The sequence below is a fragment of the Kogia breviceps genome, chromosome 3 (genome assembly GCF_026419965.1).
Source record: "Kogia breviceps isolate mKogBre1 chromosome 3, mKogBre1 haplotype 1, whole genome shotgun sequence".
NCBI classification, from domain to species: domain Eukaryota; kingdom Metazoa; phylum Chordata; class Mammalia; order Artiodactyla; family Physeteridae; genus Kogia; species Kogia breviceps.
The window spans coordinates 162,604,969-162,628,395 of record NC_081312.1 but is presented as its reverse complement, the minus strand read 5'-3'; the positions used below and the strand labels follow the sequence as shown (position 1 = coordinate 162,628,395).

The following is a 23,427-nucleotide window of genomic DNA, read 5'->3' as shown; positions in this document are numbered from 1 at the left end:
CCTGCAGGTTTCACTGGGTTTGTGTTCTGAATGTTTCACCAGCTCTTCCTCTTTGGCTGGTGGGTCCTTCAGACATGCTCTGATTTTTGTTCTGTCAGCTCCCTGGGACTCACGTCTTGTTGCTAGAAGTAACATAAAGGCAGGAATGCTGACACCTTTTCATTCTAGATCAATATCTTTTAAAAAAAAAATGAGGTATAACTGGCAAGTAAAATTGGATCTATTTAAGGTGTACAATTGATGATGTGATATATACATACATTGTGAAATAATCACCACGATCAAGCTAATTAACATATCTATTATCTCACAGTTACCATTTCCTTTGTGTGTGTGTGTGAGCATGTGTATGTGTGTGTGTGTGTGTGTGTGTGTGTGTGTGTATGGAGGGAACACAAGATCAAGATCTACCCTCTTAGGAAAATTTAAGTACGCAATACAGTTTTTACTTATAGTCTGCATGCTGCACATTAGATCTCCAGAATTCATCTTGTACCATGAACTTTGTAGCCCTTGACCACCATCCCTCCACAACCCCTGCCCCCCTGGCAACCACCCTTCTGCTCTCTGCTTCTACGAGTTCACCTATTTTAGATTCTACGTCCATGTGAGATCGTGCAGTATTTGTCTTTGGCTTACATCTCACTTAGCATAATGTCCTCCAGTTTCATCCATGTTGTCTCAAGGGGCAGGAGCTCCTCCTTTTTCAGGCTGAAGATCAGTAATATCCTTTTCGGGCTTCCCTGGTGGCGCAGTAGTTGAGAATCCGCCTGCCGATGCAGGGGACACGGGTTCGTGCCCCGGTCCGGGAAGATCCCACATGCCGCGGATTGGCTGGGCCCGTGAGCCGTGGCCGCTGAGCCTGCGCGTCCGGAGCCTGTGCTCCGCAACGGGAGAGGCCACAACAGTGAGAGGCCCGCGTACCGCAAAAAAAAAAAAAAAAATAATAATAATAATAATATCCTTTTCCTTGGTCCTGCCCTACATGTCTTAATTCTTTGGGAAACTAAAGACTCAAGTAGGACTGGGGTCAGAGGTAATTACTCCCTTTGGGCGTGTGTGCACGTGTAGGGGGGGGCGCTGAAAACAAGGCTCTGAGTCATGAAGTCCTTGCCTAGACTTCTTCAGGGATCAGAAGCAGAAATCCAGGGGGGACATCTATGTCGTCATAGCGATTATCAGCCATCTGTTGAACTCAGTGCTGGGCACTGAGATAAATATTTTACCCTATATATTTATTTACTTTTATTGACATAAGGTTGATTTACGATATTGTGTTGGTTTCAGGTGTACAGCAAGGCAATTTACTTATACATATATATATATTTTTTTTTTCAGGTTATTTTCTATTACAGGTTATTACAAGCTATTGAATATAGTTCCCTGTTACACATATTATTTTAATCAAAGTTTCTTCTGGAGCAGAGTTGTCTGGTTATTAACGTACAACATTTGTCCTGTGACGTAGGTACAGGGATCCTTCCCACCTAGGGATGGGATGAAGAAACTGCGTCTTTCCCTGGGATCACACAGTTAGGAAGTGGAGAGATTGGGACCTGAGTTCAGGCCTGTCTCTGAATCCTCACTTGCTCTTGAGCTCTCTGCTCTACCAGCCCAGCTTTGGCCTCCATCTGTCTTGGACAAGAGTGGGACCTGCATCCCTCCTCTACTGCCCCTCTACACTTTGCTCAGGGGGCGGCTTCCCCATTTAGAAACATCCTTCATATTCTCCCAGTGCATGGGGTCAAGGGCACCGCGTCTTCATCTTCTGTGCATTCTTCCCAGCACAATAGCCCAGATATGATTATTATTTTTAATTACTTTCCTATTTAATGCATAAAGAGGCTGGTGGGTTGGGAGGTGTTCTCAGGTGATAGATCCTGATCTCCCTTTTGCTTGAAACATCCCCACCCTCTGCCCTTTAGAGCAGCTGATTCACAGGCTTCTCCTTATTACCATGAAGGCTGGGGGGCAGAACTATTCTATTTCTGGTTGCCATCAGCATTTTTATTTTGAAGACCTTTTGAGTGATGGGGTGTCACATACTCAAAAGTTCTCTTAGGGATCCGTTGGTCTCTGCCAAAGGAGTTTCCGCGTACAGTCTAAGAAAGAGATGTAGATTATCTGAACCAATGCTTAACTGCCAGTGATGTTTATAAAAACTTTGGAATGCAGCCTGTGGAAGAAGGTTGCAGAAGGAAGCCAGATACACCCGGGTGCCCTGATGGGGGCTCCTGCAGGGGTCTAAGGGCAGAAGAAGGAGTTTGGCTTCTTCCTGGTGTAGTGGGATCAGTCAAACCAGGATGTGTCCAGGCAAGCAGCTCTGAACCAGCAGTCACCCTTCCGGCCATGCAGGGAACTCCTAGTCTCCACCCCTACAGATTCCATTTCAGAAGATTTTGTGGGGTCCTGGCATGTATGTTTGCACAAAGGTCCTTGGGGTGATGGAGCACCAGCCACCACTGCCCAGAGGACGCAGGTCCTGGGGTCTGTGGTCATTTATCACCTACGTGAGAGAGCCAGAGCTGATAAATAACTCACGTAAAGTGCTTGCATTGTGCCTCGTCCTGACTGAACGACAATTATTACTGTTACTGGACCAGGAGCAGGGCGGGTACTCCTAGGACACAAATGGGAAGTGGGCTCGGTAACGCTAAGGATCATCAAGCCAGGGACAGCGAGAGGCAGGGTCAGGCATGACCAGGAGACCCGGGATTCGGGTTTTAAAGTTGGAACAATCTAGAAAGGTAGAGACAGGTTCCCAAGGGACACAGGTGATCCAGGTCCTTGAACACCTGACTTTATGGAGTGCCCCACCTGCCCTCCACCGCGCCCTGCTTTGCTCTCAACTCCTGCTTGTTCAGCCTGGCTGGTTCCCCACCTGGTTCTGACATGACTCCCCAGAGACTCTGGGGTCCAGACGCTACAGGAAATCAATTCACTCTCTGTGCCCTAGTACCGTCATGGTAGATTTTCAATTTCCTGGGTGACCAACGCTTAAATGACTTACCTTCCCATCTGGGCCCCCAGCGGACCATCCCTGGACGCTCTGCACAGAGAAAGGAGATGGAGAATGAGTCAGCCCAAGGAAGGGAGGGCATGCGGAGCTCAGCCGTGGACGCGTGGGGGACAGGCCATGATTAATGACGTGCATCTCTCTTGCCTGGCAGAGTCAAGTTTTTCACTTAGCCGTAAGTGACCCGTGCCACTCGGAAATGTAATTACTTCACTGGCCAAACTGAAACAGATACACTACTGAGTTTGGAAAATGAGAAAACCTGATGGCGAAGCTGTCTCCTTCACCTGGGACAGCCCGGGAGTCAGCAGCATTGAAGGCCACGGAGGAGGGAGGAGATGTTGAGTCCCAGGTTGCCCTCCCTAGCTTCCTGCTCAGATACTGGCTCTGATGGGCCCCGACCCGGCCCCACCGGGGGGCTGAGATGCAAAATGCTGCAGACATCCTTCCTTGACTGGGATCCCTGCCTGACATTTGGTCTCTAATTTATGGTCAAAGCGACTCCCTTTACTGCAGGAGTGACTAGTAATGTATTCATTTGCTTAAACATGAAAGTGAAAATTGGGGGATTTAGCTTCAATAGTTTTGACTAATTACACCCAGTTTTCACCCCACCGGCTGGGTGTGAGTGTACAAGTTCCATACGCTCTGTGTCGTCAAACACACACATTTTCTCCAGGCTGATGAGTGGGAAGAAATATCTCACTTTGCTTTCATCGGCATTTCCCTGATCACGAGTCGATCAGCTTCTCAGATGTTGATTGGACATTTTTGTTTCCTCTTCTTTGAGTGGCTTGCTTATATCCTTTGCCCATGGTTTCTACTTTTATAGTCCTTTTGTATTGATTTTAGGAATTCTTTATATTTTATGGCTTTAAGTCCTTTGCTGGATATTTATGATATTTCTCCTGGTTTGTCCCTTGATTTTAATTTTCCTTGTGGTCTCTATTAGGAAACCGGAGTTTTAAATTCTGATGTAGTCAAATTGATCAGTCTTTTCCCTTGTGATTTTGCTTTCTTGTGCCTTAATTATGAAGGTCTCCCATCCTTCTAGAGAGATTTCCCTATATTTTCTTGTAATATTTTTCAGATGTTGCCCAATATTGCCATTTTAACTGAGGTTATCCATCTCTCATTTTGGGGGGAATGTTGTGAAGTGGGGATTTAATTTAATTCCCCTCAACTATATAGCCACTAGTGCTAATATCCATCAGTGACTGTTTCTCCACCCTCCCCCTTCCTATGACCACTGCCTGAAATGATGTCTATACACATGTACTAAATTCCACATCTACTTTGTTTTGTGTCTGGGCTGCATATTCTGTTCCATTGACGTATTTGCTGATTACTGTTCTGTTAACACACTGAATCACAATAGCTCCAGAATACTTGCAATCTGAGGGCTGGCTCCACACCTTGTTCTTTTTCAACACTTTCTTGGCTCTTCCTGTGCACAGGAATTTTAGCATCAGCACCGTTTTGATGATTGTTCTTTGCTTGTTTCCTTTCCTTTCCCAGTTGAATCTTTCACCCTTTTCTGCCCCCCCCTAGTTTTATCGCTTTGCTTACTTTGTCACCCACATTTCTCATTTTCCTCCGTTTTCTGTGGGGAGGTGAATAGAGCCCTGGAGGGGAAATCAGGGAATCTGAGTTTTAACGCGAGTTCTGTCACGAGCGAGCTGTGTAACCTTGGGCAAGTGGTGCCTCCTCTCTGGATTTTAGTGTCTTTTTCTATAAAACGAGGGAGTGGACAAGTTCTGCCCTTCTTCTTTCACAGGGCGGCCTGTTCTTCCAAGTGACTCAGCTCTACTCATCAACGTAGGACGTAGCAAAGCTCTCCTTTCTCTCTCTGCAGCCTCCCACCCCAACCTTCACCCCCGAACTGCCTGCACCTGTGCCCCCCCGCCCCCCTCATTCAGGTGTGTGATGACCAGGTGCTGCTGACCAAGAGGCTTGGACTCAACATTTCCAGGCTGCTCCTCAGCAGAACAAAGAAAGGGAGCATCTGGGGCTGCCACAGGGAGGCTGAACTGGCTCCCCTTTCCCCGAGGCCCACTTGACGACACAGAGGGCCTCTCTGCCGTGCTCACCCAGGGAGGATTAGCTGACAACTCGCTGCCCACGTAACCACCACCTGTCGCCCACGAGGCCTCCATCTTCAACCTTGCAAATGGCTGGGTTGTATTTGCCTTGTCCGGCTGCTGTGTTTGCGTTTCTAACTGTAATGGTCACAGTTAGAGAGTTAATGAGGCAATAGATGCTCTTCTGGGTAATTAAACGCTCAGTGAAGGTGAAGCATTAGCTCAGGCTGTCTGCATACTCATTTGTCTGGAGGGAAGGCTGGAGGGCCTCCTTACTCATGTGAATTTTCTAAGGTCGTGGGGGAATGCCTGTTCCATTCACCTGGGACGCGATGTACCCTCTTCAGACATTTAAAAGGGATGTGTGTGTGGCCACTGTGGCTTGATGATTTGGTCTACAGTTCTAGAAATTCTTGGAGGGCAGGATGGTTCACATCTGTACCCCCCATTGGAACATTTTTAATTTTTATATTTTTTATACAATTTTTAAAGGTTACACTCCATTTACAGTTATTACAGAATATTGACTATATTCCCCGTGCTGTACAATGCATCCTTGTAGCCTGTCTTACACACAATAGTTTGTACCTCCCCTCCCCGACCCCTAGGTTGCCCCTCCCCCACTCCCCCCACTGGTAACCACTAGTTTGTTCTCTATATCTGTGAGTCTGCTTCTGTTTTGTTATATTCATCTACTTTGTTGTATTTTTTAGATTCCACATATAAGTGATATCATACAGCATTTGTCTTTCTCTGTCTGATGTATTTCACTGAGCATAATACCCTCCAAGTCCATCCATGGTGCTGCAAATGGCAAAATTTTGTTCTTTAAAAAAAAAAATTTTTAACATCTTTATTGGAGTATAACTGCTTTAAAATGGTGTGTTAGTTTCTGCTTTATAACAAAGTGAATCAGCTATACATATACATATATCCCCATATACCCTCCCTCTTGCATCTCCCTCCTACCTTCCCTATCCCACCCCTCTAGGTGGTCACAAAGCACAGAGCTGATCTCCCTGTGCTATGTGGCTGCTTCCCACTAGCTATCCACCCTACGTTTGGTAGTGTATATATGTCCATGCCACTCTCTCACTTCTTCCCAGCTTACCCTTCCCCCTCTCCCCATGTCCTCGAGTCCATTCTCTAGTAGGTCTGCGTCTTTATTCCTGTCCTGCCCCTAGGCTCTTCATGACCTTTTTTTTTTTTTTTTTTTTAGATTCCATATGTATGTGTTAGCATATGATATTTGTTTTTCTCTTTTGGACTTCACTCTGTATGACAGACTCTAGGTCCATCCACCTCACTACAAATAACTCAATTTCGTTTCTTTTATGGCTGAGTAATATTCCATTGTATATATGTGCCACATCTTCTTTATTCATTCATCTGTCAATGGACACTGTTCTTCTTTATGGCTGAGTAATATTCCATTGTGTGTGTGTGTGTGTGTGTGTGTGTGTGTGTGTGTGTGTATATATATATATATATATATATATATATATATATATATCTTGTCTTCTTTATCCATTCTGTCGGTGGACTTGGAAATTGACCCCAGAAGCAAGAAACTGCCTCACCCAAGGTTGTATGTCCTACCAGGGTGATTCACTGCTGCTGACTGCTGGTGCCCATACACAAAGTCCTGGCCCCCGCCTAAACTCAAGACAACTCGCAAAGCTCCCCAGCCCAGTGGAGCCTCAGCTGCCACTGCTTTGCTGGCCGGCTCCTCCCTTGGCCCAGTCTCGCTGTCCTCATCTCCTCCCATGTGCGTCTCCAAGAACATTCACCCAAACCTGCATATAGCTCTCTGTCTCAGAGTCTGTCTGGGGACCCTGACTTCAGACACACAGAGGACACACACACTGCATCATCAGCCTGGGTACCAGCGCCTTCTTTGGGGTCAGGTGTTCCCATGTCTCCACCTCCTTCATGTGGGGTCTGGCCCAGAGCACTCATGCAGTGTTCATCGAATGAATGAATGAATGAAAACAAAGTGTGGTGGATGAGATGGGAGAAGTTTGGAATTATGTTCAGGCGTATCAAAGTGAAAAACGGAAAAATTCACAAAAAGTCACTTTTAAGGCAATTTCTGAAAGAGCATGGAAAATGACTCTAGGGGGCATATGCTGAGATGGTACAACTTTTACTATATCGCCCAGTGGGCGTTTTTATCTTTTCAGCAACACGACTTCAGATTTGGCAGGTGGGTCGTGGGACTTGAAGTGGCCGGCAGCCTGTGACCTGAAGGGGTGCTGATGCTCTCAGCTCCTTGCTGACTCTCTCCCAGGGACCCACAGGCAGGTCACTATGGCGAGCTGCGTCTGACCAGCAGAATAACAGTCGCCACACGCTAGATTCTTCTCGTATCACACTTTATTGGAGTACAGCTTGGTTGAGGAAAGATGGAAGGAAGACGCCGCAGCCTTAACGGCAGCTGCCTATATAAGATTCGGGATACTGTGCAAGTCTCTGATTGGTTCATATCGAAGGCATAATTACACGTCGCCTTCGGACTGGTTACTGCTCTAAAACCTTGTTAGCATATCTCAACGCATGCGCACTGGCTACAGGATGGATGACTCAGCTTTTTCTACCCTGCTTTGCGGCAACGCTTTGCCGCGCCCCACAGGTCACGGCTGTTCTCAGCTGAGCCGTGTCTTTATCCACCCCACCTCCCGCCCCAGCTCTGAGCTCTGCTGACACCGGCCTTGAACTTCTGGCTCAGGTCTGTGGGCTCCTCCGTACCCCTTCCACCAGGCGGGTCTGCTGGCTGCCAGGCTTCCATCCAGGGACTTTGCACTTGGCTTTTCTTCTCTCAACACCCTAAGAGGCTGTTCGTGTCCCTCAAAAATCCAGTCTGCGGTGAGCTCACGACAGTCCCAAAGGCAGGAATTTGGCCTAGCTGTTCTTCTTCGCCCTGCAGCAAAGAATAATTATTACTGGGATTTTTCCACTTTTGTTGACCTTTTCCATGGTCACAAGGAGTTCGATTTTTTGCTAGACTTTTTGTTCTTCCTTCACTCAGGCTCTTTCTAGATACAATCGTTGTCCAACACTTGGACTGGAATGTCCTGGAGAGGCAATAGTAATAAATTAACACTTGCTGAGTGCTGCTGATACGCTGAGCTAAGGCTTAGGTTATACACACATCCCAACACTCCTAGGAGATGCAGCCCAGGGAGGGTAAGTAGCTTGTCCAGTTTACCGCAGATGAAGTAAAGTTGCGGGAAGCTGCCCAAGGTAACACAACGAGTCAGGGCTGGGATTTGAGCCCGGCAGTCTGGATCTACAGGCCACCCACTGGGGTACCCCTAGATGGGACTGCTCTGCTGAATAGTGTGACAGTTTTCAAAGAGCCCTAGGTCACTTGGGTTATAATCTCAGCTCTGTTTTGGACTTTCTGGGTGAGCTCCGGAGAATCACCCAGCTCTTCTGGGCCTTAGTGAAACAAGAGTGCTTCTCTGGGTCACCTTGAAGATTCACGCTGGCTGGGTGATTCTAAAAACCCTCTTTCTTCTTCCCTCCACCAGTTAAAATCTTCCTCTCCTAGCCCACCTTCCCATTCTTGACATAGAACACCGGTGGTATTTGGGGAGAAAGGATAGTTTCCTGGTACAAAGAAAACGTCAATGCCTACTCCCTTTCAGGGAAGAGGTGAACAGCTGGTTTGCTACTGGTGCCAACTCTTGCAATATGCTTATTACAAGCATGTGTGCCCCTGATCAGCAAAGAAACTCTGTGGTTCCAGCCAGCATCAGAAGGTGGTTCATAAGTGTTATTCTCTCATGAGCTACGGGAATTAATAGGGAACTTGATATCATTTAACGGCCTCTCCAAGGGCAAGACAGTTGATTGTTGCTATTTTAGTTTCTTTCTGGTGTCGGATAATATTAACTAGTTAACATCTGACATCTTAAGTCTTTGTACTGTGCTTAAAATTTCCTTTAAGGGACAATCAAACAAAGAAGGTCACAGAGTTTCAGCTTGTTGGCTGTGGAATGTGATTTAGCCAACAGAGTGGCCAGATGATGGCAGCATGACATCTGTCTCCGCTGGCCTGTGGCCCAAACAGAAAGGAGCGATAGTTTTGGCCTAAGAACCTGTTTTCCCTTGTAAAAGGGAAAATATCTTATGGGTAACATACCAAGGTGGTATTCATGAGTTGTTCCCCCCAGTATGGAGTTGTACAATTCTTTTTTTTTTTTTTTTTTTTTTTTTTTTTTGCTGTACGCGGGCCTCTCACTGTTGTGGCCTGTCCCATTGCGGAGCACAGGCTCCGGATGCGCAGGTTCAGCGGCCATGGCTCACGGGCCCAGCAGCTCTGCGGCATGTGGGATCTTCCCGGACTGGGGCACAAACCCGTATCCCCTGCATCGGCAGGCGGATTCTCAACCACTGCACCACCAGGGAAGCCCGACCCTTCAGTTCTTTAAGCTAGAAAATGAGGGTCTTTAAATCCTCACCATGCATACCCCGTATCGCACAAACAAAGGCTTGCTGGCCTTTTTGTCTCCAAGCATCCTTCAGCTTAGCCAGAATGGCCTTCCTAAATTGGACAAGAGTTCATAATTCTCCTCTGCTGAAGATCCTTCAATAGCCACCCATCTTGCCAGGATGAAGTTAGAAATCCTTCGTTTACTTGGTGGTAACTTGGTCTCTGCTAACTCTCCAGTTTTGCTGGTTTAATAAGCAAATCCTCTCGCACAAGGACTTGCAAGGATTCGGATTGTTTTTTTTTTTTTTCCGGTACGCGGGCCTCTCACTGTTGTGGCCTCTCCCGTTGCGGAGCACAGGCTCCGGAAGCACAGGCTCAGCGGCCAGAGCTCACGGGCCCAGCCGCTCCGCGGCATGTGGGATCTTCCCGGACCAGGGCACGAACCCGTGTCCCCTGCATCGGCAGGCGGATTCTCAACCACTGCGCCACCAGGGAAGCCCTCGGATTGTTTTTTATTTGAGCTCTGTCATCACCTTCTCTCCCCTGTTTCTGATGACAAATTCCTAGGGGGCGAGCACTGTGCTTTACGGTTTGTGGCATTTCCAAAAGCCTCACGGGGAGCCAGGCCGCCCTCATGGAGCGCTTTGTTGCACGGTTTTCCCGGATGAGGCAGCAAAGTTGGGAGGTGGACACCCGGAAGGCCCGTCACCTCTGCCAGCCATGGCTGAGGGACCTGCCGTGAAACCCAGGTCTTCTGGGTTTCCTTGTCTGTGAAATAAGCTTGTTGATGGGAGTTTCGTCTCTAGGTTTTCCTCAAACTCTTGTCTGTCTGTGGTCACAATCCTGGGCTCATGCAATGTCACGGCCACACACGAGAGGGAAGCATTGGCTAAACTGTTGAGAAGCCCATGTCAGCTTGACTCTACCTTGCAAGTTGATTTTGCTTTGTTTCAGCAAATAATGGTGATGAAGACGGTAGAGTGAATGCAATTTATCTCTCAGAGCCTGAGGGTTGCATAATGTCATTATTTGTCTGGGCAGGAGGCTCCCTTAACCTTCGCAGAGGGGCACATGAGTCAGAGGGGGTGGTGTCCCCCAACCCTTCAACCCTATGAGGGATGATGCCGAAGTTCTCTTTGCAAAGTGGGCCAGGATCACTTTCCTGGAGTCCAGCTGAAATCCTTCTGACTGAAATAAGCTCTTCTGATCCTGTCCCAAGTGGGGATGGATAACAGATTGAGGGACCATATAAGAAAACTTCAAATATTTAAAATGATTCATTGCCAATATGATTTGGTTTACTTGGTTTATTTCAGGATGAAAATTTTCAATTTGTTCACTCTTTTTTCCTCACAGGATGCTCTGAGTTCTGCCTTTGGCTGTGGCATAAGAATTTGCTCATAAGGATTCTGACCATGAATCCAAGGTAGAGCACGGATAGATCAGTGTCTCACTGAGGAAAACTTAGAGCCGCTCACATCCTTGGAGGAGCTCAACGTTTTGGAAACACCTGTTGTCTTTATCTGTGGAGAACAAAGGGCACGTTCCCTCTGCAGGCTCCAGGGGAGACACCTTCCTGCCTCTTCCAGCTTTTGCTGGTTCCAGGGGTTCCTGGGCTTGGGGCTGCATCCCTCCTGTCTCTGCCCCCATCTTCACCCCACCTCCTCTTCTCTCTATGTCTTCTTTTCTGTCTCTTATAAGGACACTTATCCTTGGATTTGGGGCCCACCTGGGTAACGAAGAGTGATCTCATCTCAAGATCCTTAATGTAATTATACCCGCAGAGACCCTTTACCCAAAAATCTCATTTATAGGGTGAACATATCTTTTGGGAGCCACCATTCAATCCATCCTAAGACCCCTTCACTTTTCAGCAGGGAGCTCTTGTGTTATGTCTTCTCTGAAGACTTTTATATGTGTTTTTATGTATGAGGATGGATTTTTAGTCACGACCGATAATACTTCCATATGTGCCCTGCAAAGCTGGATGTTGCAGACTTTAGTGGTTCTCAGCCTCAAGTACTATCATTATTCAAATCTAAGATGTTGACAGTTGTAAGATGCACTATTACTTTATGTGCTACCTAAGAAAGAAAAAACTCTGCCCGTTAAATGATGACCTACTGTCAAGTTTAAGATGCACCTTGATTTCATTTTATGTGAAAGTGTGCAACTAATGAAATGCAGCATAACCTATAAAAAGTCAATGTGAATCATGAAAGTTTTAAACATTAGGATAAAGAATGTCTAAAGTAACAGTGGTTGTTTTGCCAGGAGAAGAAACTTCTCAGAGTAGATATATTCAAATATCTTAGTAGATTTCCTGTAAAAGCCTGGTTAGATGGTGGTTTTGTCAAGCTTTGGGGTCTATAGCAATTACCTGGAGGTGCTTATTAAGTATATGGATTCCTGGTCTCACCTCCACTGATACATTGTATACAATAGTTACCCCAGTAATACACTATACATCACTGCATAATGCTGATGCAGGAAGTTTGGGATAGAACCCCCAAATCTGCATTTTTAACGGGCAACCCTGAGATTCTGAAAGGGGTTATCTAGGAAACACTCTTGAAGGAATATGGGATCAGATTGATGCTTTTTAGTTCCAAGTATTCCAACATTGGACTAAGACTTTTCAACAATAAAAAAGAACATATTGGCACATGCAGCAACATGGATGAATCTCAAAAATATTTTGGTAAATGAAAAAAGAAGATAAAAGACTACACATTGTATGATTCCATTTATATGAAATTTGTGGAAGAGGCAAAACTCTTTAGACAGAAAGGAGATTAGAGGTTGCTTAGAACTGGGGTTTGGGGGCAATAATTGCCTTCCAATGGGCACAGGGGAACTTTTGGGGGGTATTGGAAATGTTCTGAAATGGGATTGTGGCAATGATTGCAAAACTCTATAAATTTACTAAAAATCATTGGACTGTACATTTAGAATGAGTGAATTTCATGATATGTAAAGTATACCTCAATAAAACTGGTGAGAAATATCAATAAATATAGCTATTGCTATTGCTATTTCTCTCATTCCACAATTGGTCTAACCTTCCTGGGCCTGAAAACCAGGAACAGTAATGGCCATAGGTGCAAGCAGCTGCCCTGCAGGCTCTGCTCTTAGTCTGGATAGGTGCTCTTGGGGTGGAGCAAAGACCAGGGTCTCCTCAAGTCTTTAGTGTGTCTCCCGATTATGCTTTTTGGACTCTGGGCGCCTCTGCTCTTTCCACAGTTCATGGATTGTATAAGGTCTGGGGGTGGAGCAAACTCAGGATGCTGAAATCAGATAGATTTTTGGTGTCAAAGGGGCAGTTCCATTGTCTGAAGCTGGAGTGTCTTTATTTGGGGCTGATCCCCCAGCAACTAGTACAAATTCCCTGATGTAGATTCTTAGGAAGATCTGGGTTAAGAAGGCGGGCTCCTAGACCAGCCCAAAGTCTGCACGTTAGAAAAGCCAGATTTTCAATCTGTTGGGCTCCCTTGGCCAAGAGTGTTATAACCAACAGATAACAGAGTCAACTGCACTCAAATTCCTGATATTCTTCCATGGCATAATCCATGTGTAATCCTTGGTCTTCTAGGTCATGATATGGGAGGTTTACCTCTGGACAAGGGGCTTCAAGATCCAGCAATAATTAGTCCTGTGTCCCTGTTTCAAAGAAGGTTGTCATTTTCGAACCAGAGCAAGATTTGAAGATATAGTCCTGCAAAAGCAAATTTCAAAACTCTTAAGCTTGTTCTCACATGACCTAAAAAAAAAAAAAAGAAAAATTAGGAACAGTGTTTTGCATGTAGGAGAGACTCTGTAAATATTTGCTGAACTGAATTCTAGTTACAACACTTTCTGCAGCCCCACCTTTGCCAATCCCAACGTTTAGTAAAAGTGGCCCAAATCTTGTTAGTGCTACAGAAGTTTTGCATTCCCCCCGGAGCAAGTTTTAACATCTCTAGTTACACATTCAGTGGACATTCTTACACGTACATAATCCAGTGTTCTGTCCCATTTGCATGGAGTACACAAGACGACTATATCTGACCAACATGTAATGTTTACATAAAATGTTAAAATTGCTTCCAGAGCCTCCTATGAACACATTCCCCGAGGACGTTTCTCTTCTACACTAATCCTCATTAGAGCATTCATGTTCACCAAGCGAGATCATCCAAAAATGTTTCTATACCATTAACTCCAACCTCCCTCTTTCAAAAATGTTGCTGACTCACAGTGAACAAAGCTGTTTGATATAGCACAATAGGACTGCTAAGAATACATCCCCTGCTTTGCTTGCACAGGTTCTGAGCCTTGCAGTTTCTCTCTTTTGGTACCAGTGGATGGAAGGAAGCTCACAAAATGAGGGCTTTTCTTTTTAAAATCATTCTATTTCTTACAGCTCTCTTCCAGTGTTTCCATGGCTGGTGTCCAGCTTCACAGGAGGCGGAGGTGAGGCCACAGACCAAGGGTCTGTTTGTGCACTTATGTTTTTAAGGCTTATCATAAGGTGTGTCTGCATTTGGCATGGCAACCAGACGAGATAAAGGCAAATAATAAATGGCAGTCCTAGAAGTAGCAAACATTGCATGGAGGGGTGTGCACCGCCTATAAAGATGTATTTAGATAACCGAGGGTCAGAAAGCTAGACCTTTGATTAGCAAATATTTGCTGTTCTCTCTACAGGGGCATGTCTCTTTTAGAAATGGGTGAGGAGAAATAAAAGCAACTATTTACTTGTGGCACAAGAGAATGCTTGTTTATAACTCAAGATGTCCTCTTCTCTCCCTCCCTTCCTTTTGTCCCCTTCTTCATTCTGGAAAGCATTTCTTGTTAAGATAAATAATATGAAAATTTACCTGCTTTTGCCACTCTTAGTCAACATAGAATTGGCAGTTCCAGCTAAAATAAGAAAACAAACAAAAAAGAAATACTCTACATCAAAATAAGTAAAATTATCTCTGTTCTGAGATGACATGATCGTGTGTGTAGAAATCTGTAGAGATAAAACAAAAAACGTTAGACTAATAAACAATTTCAGCAAGGGTGTAGGATACAATATCAACACAGAAAAATCAGTTACATCTCTATACCTTAACGATGAACCGTCTGAGAAGGAAATTTAAAAAGCAATTCCATTTAAAATATTACAAAAAAATACTTAGAAATAACTTAACCAAAAAGGCAAAAGAAATGTGATAAATGGAATATTGCCTGCCATATCAGTAAACAAAAGATGTCACAGTCATCAGTGATTGCAGCCACAGCCTATGGTGAGCTGGTGAGCCCTGAGGGAACTCAGGGAGGAAACAGAATACCTGCCATCTAGCAGCCATCAGACTGCAGCCACTCCCTAAGATGAGCCCTGAGGAAACTCAGGATGTGAAAAAACAGGATACTGGTTCCAGAAGCTGAGGAGTGAATTCAGTGAGCCCAGACTCTTGCATCTTCCCATACATAGAAAAGTGTTAAATTCCTTAACTTGAGATAATCTGGTTTTTGTTAATTAACAATTATCTTCGATATTCAGACTACCTGCCCTTTGTTGCAAAACTTCTATATAACCTGGCTTCCCCCTGCTTCCTTGGAACAGTTCTCTCAGGGTTACTTGAGATGGTGTCTCCCCGGCTTGAAGTCCTAAAAATTTCTGCTGAATAAAACATAACTCTCAACTTTTAGGTCGTGAATAATTTTTTAGTTGACGAATGTATAACTAAAAATTTTGTTTGAAGAAAGTAAAGACACAGATATTGGAAAGACAACCATGTTCGTGAATGAAAGACTTAATATTAGGTTGACGATATGAACCAAAGTGATTACACATTCCATTGAACTTTATATATATCTCAACATCATTTTTTTGCAGAAGTAGAAAATATCACCCTAAAATTCATATGGAATCTTGAGGGACCCTGAATAGACAAAGCAATCTTGAACAGAAAGAAACAAGTCTTGGAAAAGAAAAAGTAAAGTAAAAAGAGAGAACAGATTTGGGTTTCTCACAATTCCAGATTGCATAACTTACTACAAAGCTACTATCATCAAAATAGTGTGGGTAATGGCGTAAAGACAGATATAAAGACCAGTGAAATAGAACAGAATACAAAAATAAACTCAAATATAGCTAATATTATTTGACAAGGTTGCCAAGATCATTTATGGGAAAAGTGCAGTCCTTTCAACAAACAATGTTGAGGAAACTTCATATCAACGTGCAAAAGAAGGAAGTTAGACCTCTACCTTACACACACACACGTACACGCACACACAGACATGCACACACACACAGGCACACACACGCACAAATCTCAAAATGCATCAAAGACCTAAACATACAAGGTACATATATGAAACCCTTAGAAGAAAAACTAGAGGGAAAGCTTGATGACATTGGATTTGGATATGTCACCAGATATGTACAGGCAACAACAACAAAAATACATAAATTAGTATTCATCAAAATTCAAAAATTTTTTTGTGTCAAAGTAAACTACCAAAAGAGTGAAAAGTCAATCCATAGAATGGGAAAAAAAGATCTTTGCAAATCATGTGTCTGGTAAAGTTGAATAGAATGGAACTTCCTGGAAATACCATAAAACTTTATCTCAAATCACCTTTTCTCAACTCTCCCAGCCATTACTTGGTGACCTTTACTCTTTCATGGTTAATATTTCCATAATTAATCTTTTGATTATCCCTTCCTACTGATGCAAAATTTAAGTTTTTATATCTTCCTTCAGAGTTTGTCTTGACTACCACTGTTTCTCTTCCCTACTGAATTCAAAGAGTTTTCTAAGAGCATTTGGACCTACACCTTGAAATAGTCCTAGTGTCTTCCACCTGGTTGACTTGGACATGGTTGAATTTCTCACAATCTGTATGTGAACAGCCTACACATATGATTGGAAATACATTGTTTCACAAACATCACACCGAGCAGTTTGGTGTATTCTCTCCACACCCTTCAGAAGTGACCTCTGGGGGGTTTCCCCGGTGGCGCAGTGGTTGAGAATCTGCCTGCCAATGCAGGGGACATGGGTTCAAGCCCTGGTCTGGGAGGATCCCATATGCCACGGAGCAACTGGGCCCGTGAGCCACAACTACTGAGCCTGCACGTCTGGAGCCTGTGCTCCGCAACAAGAGAGGCCGCGATAGAGAGAGGCTCGTGCACCGCGATGAAGAGTGGCCCCCACCTGCCACAACTAGAGAAAGCCCTTGCACAGAAACGAAGACCTAACACAGCCCAAAATAAATTAAAAAAAAAAAAAAAAGAAGTGACCTCTGTTACTCTTCTGTTTTTTTCTTTGACTCCAATTTTTTATACAGTGCATCCAAAACCAAAGTAAATGTGTGGACAGTGTGACCCTTAGTTCCATCTGAAGGTGGCCAAGGTGTTTTGGTCACTTCCCCCAGTTCCTTCTTCTGTTCCCTCCCCTCTATATTTCAGAGACACTACCTATTCTTCTTCATCTTTGTATTTTTGCACTTACAGAATCTCAGAGTTTGAGGGAACTTGAAGGCCAATCACAGTCACAGAATAAGTGAAAGCATCAGATCACAACAGGAATAAAGTGTTACATCAATAAACATCTTTATTATAGAAGGAGTTGATACTCTTGTATAAGAAAATGCTCAGACTCTCAAAAAAGCATTCAAAGAACTCTTCTTAGGTAACATGCATTTCAACATCTGCTGGGTGTTCATCCAATCTGTCCTCAATGAGAACAATTTCTTCATGTCCTGGAGCAAGTACATCTATTGTTCTTGATCTGACAACTAGAAAAGTCTTGCATATCGTGTTCATGATTTCTGGCCACAAATTCAGATGAGTAAGAAGAAAACCAGTTCTTTGTTTTTCTTGGAAGTGATTTTTCTTGGAAAATGGAAGCTGAAAAACATACTGTATTTTAGATACAGAACCAAGTCTTGGGGGTCCCCCTGATCATCAGGGACTGGATCCACAAAGACACATTGTTCTAGGTCTTTTGGTCCATTTAGGTCTGGCTGCTCTGCATGATGGTCAATCCAGTTCCAGAGGGAAAAGAGATGGTTACTGCTTTGAGGTCTCAACGTCTAAATGTTGATATAAAAGAGAAAGAAGGGGGGATTTCCCTGGTGGCACAGTGGTTAAGAATCTGCCTGCTAATGCAGGGGACACAGGTTTGAGCCCTGGGCCGCGAAGATCCCACATGCCATGGAGCAACTAAGCCCGTGCTCCACAACTACTGAGCCCGCGTGCCACAACTACTGAATCCCACGTGCCGAGAGTCCATGCTCCACAACAAAAGAAGCCACTGCATGAGAAGCCCACGCACCGCAATGAAGAGCAGCCCCCGCTCGCCGCAACGAAGACCCAACGCAACCAAAAAACAAAACAAAACAAAAAACCCTTATTTAAAAAAAAAAAAAAAAAGAGAAAGAAGTGAAAAAGTCTTAACATAATTGCCTAGAGTGTGTGGGTGAACTTGCTTGGAACTGTGCTGGGAGAAAAGACGCTACATCAGAAGACTCTTTCCTTATTCTCCAGACCACAGAGATTTTCTTTCAGACATTGTCTGAAAGGTTTCACATGACACAATAATTCTGGCATTCACAACAGAAACAGATAGATATCAAGGACTATTGCTCAAAAATACAGAAATTCAATGTCATTTATCCTATTATTTGGTCACAAACTCTTGAAGTTGCTTCCTATCAAGTCTGTGTTCCTCATCATTAAAACATCTTTTGTTCTCCCTCATGAGGAAGAATCCTGACCTCATGGATACGGTCTAATGTACACAACAATGCTAGTGGGATCCAAGTGAGACAGCTCTTTCGTTACTCACTGTCTAGCAAACACCAGATTTACTGTCACATGTATGCAACATAGTAAAAAAGAGATGCCATTTTTATGTACCCCAGAATTTATTTGCCACAGAAACTGTATGTTCTACAGAAAATAAGGAGAAAAAGAAAATTTCATTTCCTATCTTTTCAGAAATTAATTAAAATAACAACCAAATAATAACCCAAAGCATGGAAAACTGATCATGGCTTAGTTCTGTGAAGTAGAGAAAAAAATAGAAATAAAAATAATTTTAATTAGTGACATACTTGAGGGGAAATGTAGCATTGATAGGAGTAACAGCATCAATTATACTATCCAACATTTTGAGTGATTACTATTTACCAAGAAGCACTCTCAATGAATCAAACATCCTATGAAGTAAGCTCAACTATTAACTCATTTTACAGATAAAGAAAGTACAGAGGTGATTGATTTGTCCAAGGCCACATTGAAGGTGATTATTTTTGTCATTTTTGTAAACCTCAAGAGACACTGTCTTATATAGATGTTTGCACATTTATCCCTCCTTTCCTACTTCCCGCTTCCACCCTTAATCTGAAAATAGCGTGAGTAAGGTGGATAATTTTGGGGGGGGGAAAGGGAACATAGGCAGAAATCTTCTTGCATTACATGTGTACTTTATGGAAAATGGATAATTAATTGCAAGAAGGGAGACCGCTAGAGCTGATTTTCCAACTTTTCCCAAGGGCTCCCCGTGGTTAAGGTATGCCCACCTGCTCCAGTAGCACACCTGGATCCACACTGCAGGTGAGCAAGATATGCTGGGTATTTCACACATATCCTGCCATGCCAGTTGTCATTCCATTCTTCTCCCAATGGATCACCTGCACCAACATTTAATGACGCCATTGAGAGCCACCAGGTTAGATGTTCTAAGGATCATTCTTCCATGTCTGGTGAGGCAGTTATCCAAAACTGGGTGGCCCCAGTGACTACCTCACATCGAGGACAGTCAGAATTTGCCCCATGAGCTCAATTATAGAGACCACAAATGGTGGCATCTGGGCTCAAGAATACACTAGCTGGTATTCCACAGCCCGACCTTCCCTTACGTGCTCTCTGACCGTGGATGTTACTTGGATTTCAGCTGATGATTTTTCTTTGGTCAGCCCTCTGAGTATTCAGTTCCCCTGCCTTCTGCATCACTGAAGACACTCATTCAAATGGCAGGTGTCCGGTCAGAATGTTGTGGAATTTTAATATCCAGACACACTCAACAGCAATTACCGTGTTGCTGATAGCAATTTGATAGCAATACCAATTCCCTCTTTTTTTTTTTTTTTTTTTTTTTTTTTTTTTTTTTTTGCGGTTCGCGGGCCTCCCACCGCTGTGGCCTCTCCCGCCGCGGAGCACAGGCTCCGGACGCGCAGGCTCAGCGGCCATGGCTCACGGGCCCAGCCGCTCCGCGGCACGCGGGATCCTCCCGGACCGGGGCACGAACCCACGTACCCTGCATCGGCAGGCGGACTCCCAACCACCGCGCCACCAGGGAAGCCCCCAATTCCCTCTTTATAAGGAGGTTAACGTCCTCGATGTAGCGGGCTATTTTCTAACCTTTGCCTGTTCTAATCTTTGGCTCATTCATATTGCATTCTGTCAAGAGTCATGAAGAATATAAGACATCAACCTAACTTGTGAGCTAACAAATCAGTCTGTCCTGGTTTCACGATGCCCGTAGAGGAAAGACTGTGTATTACTCACAGCAATTGCTGTAACCAAAATAAGAGTATCGTTTTCCAGCTTTGTTGAGACGTAATTGACATATAACATTGTATAGTCTTAAGGTTTACAATGTGATGATTTGGTGTAGGTATATATTGCGGAAATGTTCACTACAACAAAGTTTGTTGTGCTAGTTCCTTGAGCCCCTATTTCTAAAGGTTGAAGTGAAGGGGCCAGGTGATACCTGAACATGCAGTGAGTTGAGTTATAGGAGAAAAGCCTTGAGTCTAGGGCCCCCGGATCAATTACAGCGGGCACTCAGCATACCTGCCCTTTCTCTGGAGGGAGATATTTTCCTTATATTACTGGACAGTAAACACACCTTCCATTTCTCTGGATGGAACCACGATCTCTATATTGCAAGACTGTTCACTGTACAAATGTCTTGAAAAAATTAACGTGGATGAGGGCAGTCAGTGCCTCTGCTTATCGGGTGTACAGAAATGCGAAAAACTGTGCAACGTATCTCCCAAGGGGCACTTACCCACTTCTAACAGCTGACTCCTGACTTCATTAGTAGCCTTCATCCTCCACCAGACTATAAACTCAAGGCATTTAACAATAATTTATTTCTGTCTACATTATTTACTGATAAAACAATGTCTGGCACATAAAAGATTTTCAATAAAGTTTTGCTGAATGAATCAGTGAATGAATGGCAAAATATGCAAGAACTAATCAAAATGCTAAAGCATAGACAAATGATGAAAAATTAAATTAATGAATATGATACACTTCTTAAAACAAGCAAAATGTCATACTGGATTTTTAAAATAATATTTGATAGCTTCAGAAAATACTTCTGTTAGGTCAAAGGAATGTATACAATTTGTATGTTGAACATTATTTTGATTCGTAAATAAAATACAAACTCACACGTTTGTAAAGGAAAATCATGAAGGAAAATGTACCAAACGTTAAATGTAATGGGCTAGTTACAGGTTATCTTTATTCTCTATTCTTTCCTTTTTTCCCCCAAATTTCTGTAATTTGCATGTATGACTTTAATGATCAGGAAAAACAAACATCCTTATCTCTTTCATTGAAATATAGTTGACTTACAATATTATATTATTTCAGATGTACAACAGAGTGATTTATTTTTATAGATTATATTTCATATAAAGTTATTATAAAATATTGGGTATATTCCCCATTATTCTAGGTTGTAGGGTTTTCCCTTTCAGGACTTTAAATACATCATGTCACACCCTCCTGCCTACATACTTTCTACAGAAAAATAAGCTGATAGCCTGACAGGGTTTTCCTTGTATGTGACTCGTTTTTCTCTTGCTGCCTTTAGAATTCTCTCTTTAAGTTTCGCCATTTTAATTATGATATGTCTTGGTGTGGACCTCGTTGGTTTTATCTTGTTTGGGACCCTGTGCTTCCTGCACCTGGGTAGCTTCTCCCGTTTTCAGGTTCAGGAAATTTTTAGCCATAATTTCATCGAATACACTTTCTGCCCATTTCTCTCTCCTCCTTTTGGGACCCTTATAATGTGAGTGTTAGTACACCTGATGTTGTCCCAGAGGTCCTTTAAACTGTTCTCTTTTTTAAAATTTGTTTTTCTTTTTGCTGTTTTTTTTTTTTTTTTTGCTGTTTTTATTGCACGATTTCCATAATTCTATCTTCCAGATCACTTATGAGTTCTTTCATATCATGTAATCTGCTATTAATTCCTTCTAGTGTGTTTTTCACCTTAGTTATTGTATTCTTCAGTTCTGACTGGTTATTTTTAAAAATATTTTCTAGTTACTTGTTAACATTCTCACTGTGTTAATCTACTCTTTTCCCTAGTTCAGTTAGCATTCTTATTACTAATGCTTTGAACTGTGGTAAGTTATTTTGGTAAGTTATTTATCTGTTTCATTAGTTATTTTTTTCAGGTGTTTTTACTTATTCTTTCATTTGGAACAAATTCCTTTGTCTTCTCATTCTGCTTAACTTTCTCCATCTCTATGAAATTAGGTGAAACAGTTACCTATCCCTGTCTTGAAAGCGTGTGCTTGTGTGGAAGCAACTCTAGAGGCTTTTTTTTCAAAATAAATTTATTTATAAATTTATTTATTTTTGGCTGCATTGGGTCTTCTTTGCTGCATGTAGGCTTTCTCTAGTTGCAGTGAGAGGGGGCTACTTTTCCTCGCATGTGCGTGCTTCTCATTGTGGTGGCTTTTCTTGTTGCGGAGCAGGGGCTCTAGGTGCGTGGGCTTCAGTAGTTGTGGCACGTAGGCTCAGTATTGTGGCTCGTGGGCTCTAGAACACAGGCTCAGTAGTTGTGGTGCACGGGCTTAGTTGCTCCATGGCATGTGGGATCTTCCCGGACCAGGGCTCGAACCCGTGTCCCCTGCATTGGCAGGAGGATTCTTAACCACTGAGCCACCAGGGAAGCCCCAACCCTCGAGGCTTTGGTGGCAGAGCTGGAGCTGAAGTGAGCACGGGTCACGCCTTTCCCCAGGTTGTGCTGGCAGCTGTCACGTTGATGAGAGGTGGGATGGGGGAGGCTAGAGCCAGAGACAAGTCTGAGCTGGGGTTTTTCCTATGCTCAGTGGCTGGCACCATCGTATTGGGCCAGGCTAGGTCCCAAGGTGCTGGAGCAGAAGTCCTGAGGGTTGGGCCCAAACTGGTTACATTCCCTTTAAGTGTGCACTCTCTCCCTGCCCGCCCCACCAGCGCTGGTACCTCTGGCCAAGAGGGGAGCAGGGCTGGAGGAAGACAGGTTGGAGCAGGCACCTGGTATGGGCTGCCGTGCATGCTGGTGAAATCCTGGCACACCCGTCAGAGCTCCAGAACACTTCTGATCTGCCACTTTTACCAACAGCAGTAATGGTCACCCTTGCCCTGTTCAGATGTCATGCTGGCCTGAGCCAGCTCTGTCCCCACAACTGCACACTGTCCCTAGCACTGGCAGCCCTTGCCTTAGTAGGAGCTGACCTGGAGCCAGAGGTGCTGAAGTGGGCATTGGCGTGGGCATTGGCCTGGGCCGGGGTGCACCCTGGGGCTGTCACAGTAAACTGGCCAGAGTCCTGGGCTGTTCCAATCTGCTTCCTAGTTCCCAGGAGCAAGCAAGTGCGTGCACCTTTTTCAAGAGGAGAGTCTAGGTTTCTTACAGCCCTCCTGTTAGTCCCACTGGTTTTCACACCAGCTATGGGGACTCCACTTCCTGGTGGTGGACCCCAGGACTGTGGTGCCCAGTATGTGGTTTGAACTGCTCACTCTCCAGGGAGGATCTCCAAGACCGAATCCCTTCCTCTTCTGTGTCCCTCCTCGGGGCACAAGTCCTGATCTGAATGCTTCTCTTCCCTTCCCACCCAACTCT

At 44.1% G+C, this 23,427-nt stretch overlaps 1 protein-coding gene across 1 annotated transcript in view; it reads right to left on the bottom strand.

Moving 5' to 3' along the window:
- Window positions 1-12,195: 12,195 nt before the first annotated feature.
- The window catches only part of AKR1E2 (aldo-keto reductase family 1 member E2), a 50,469-nt gene continuing 39,237 nt past the window's right edge, over window positions 12,196-23,427 (bottom strand). The window contains 2 exon segments of the mRNA XM_067030222.1: window positions 12,196-13,295; window positions 14,395-14,437. Of these exon segments, the coding sequence (XP_066886323.1) occupies window positions 13,214-13,295; window positions 14,395-14,437 (125 nt within the window). The 3' untranslated portion in view covers window positions 12,196-13,213.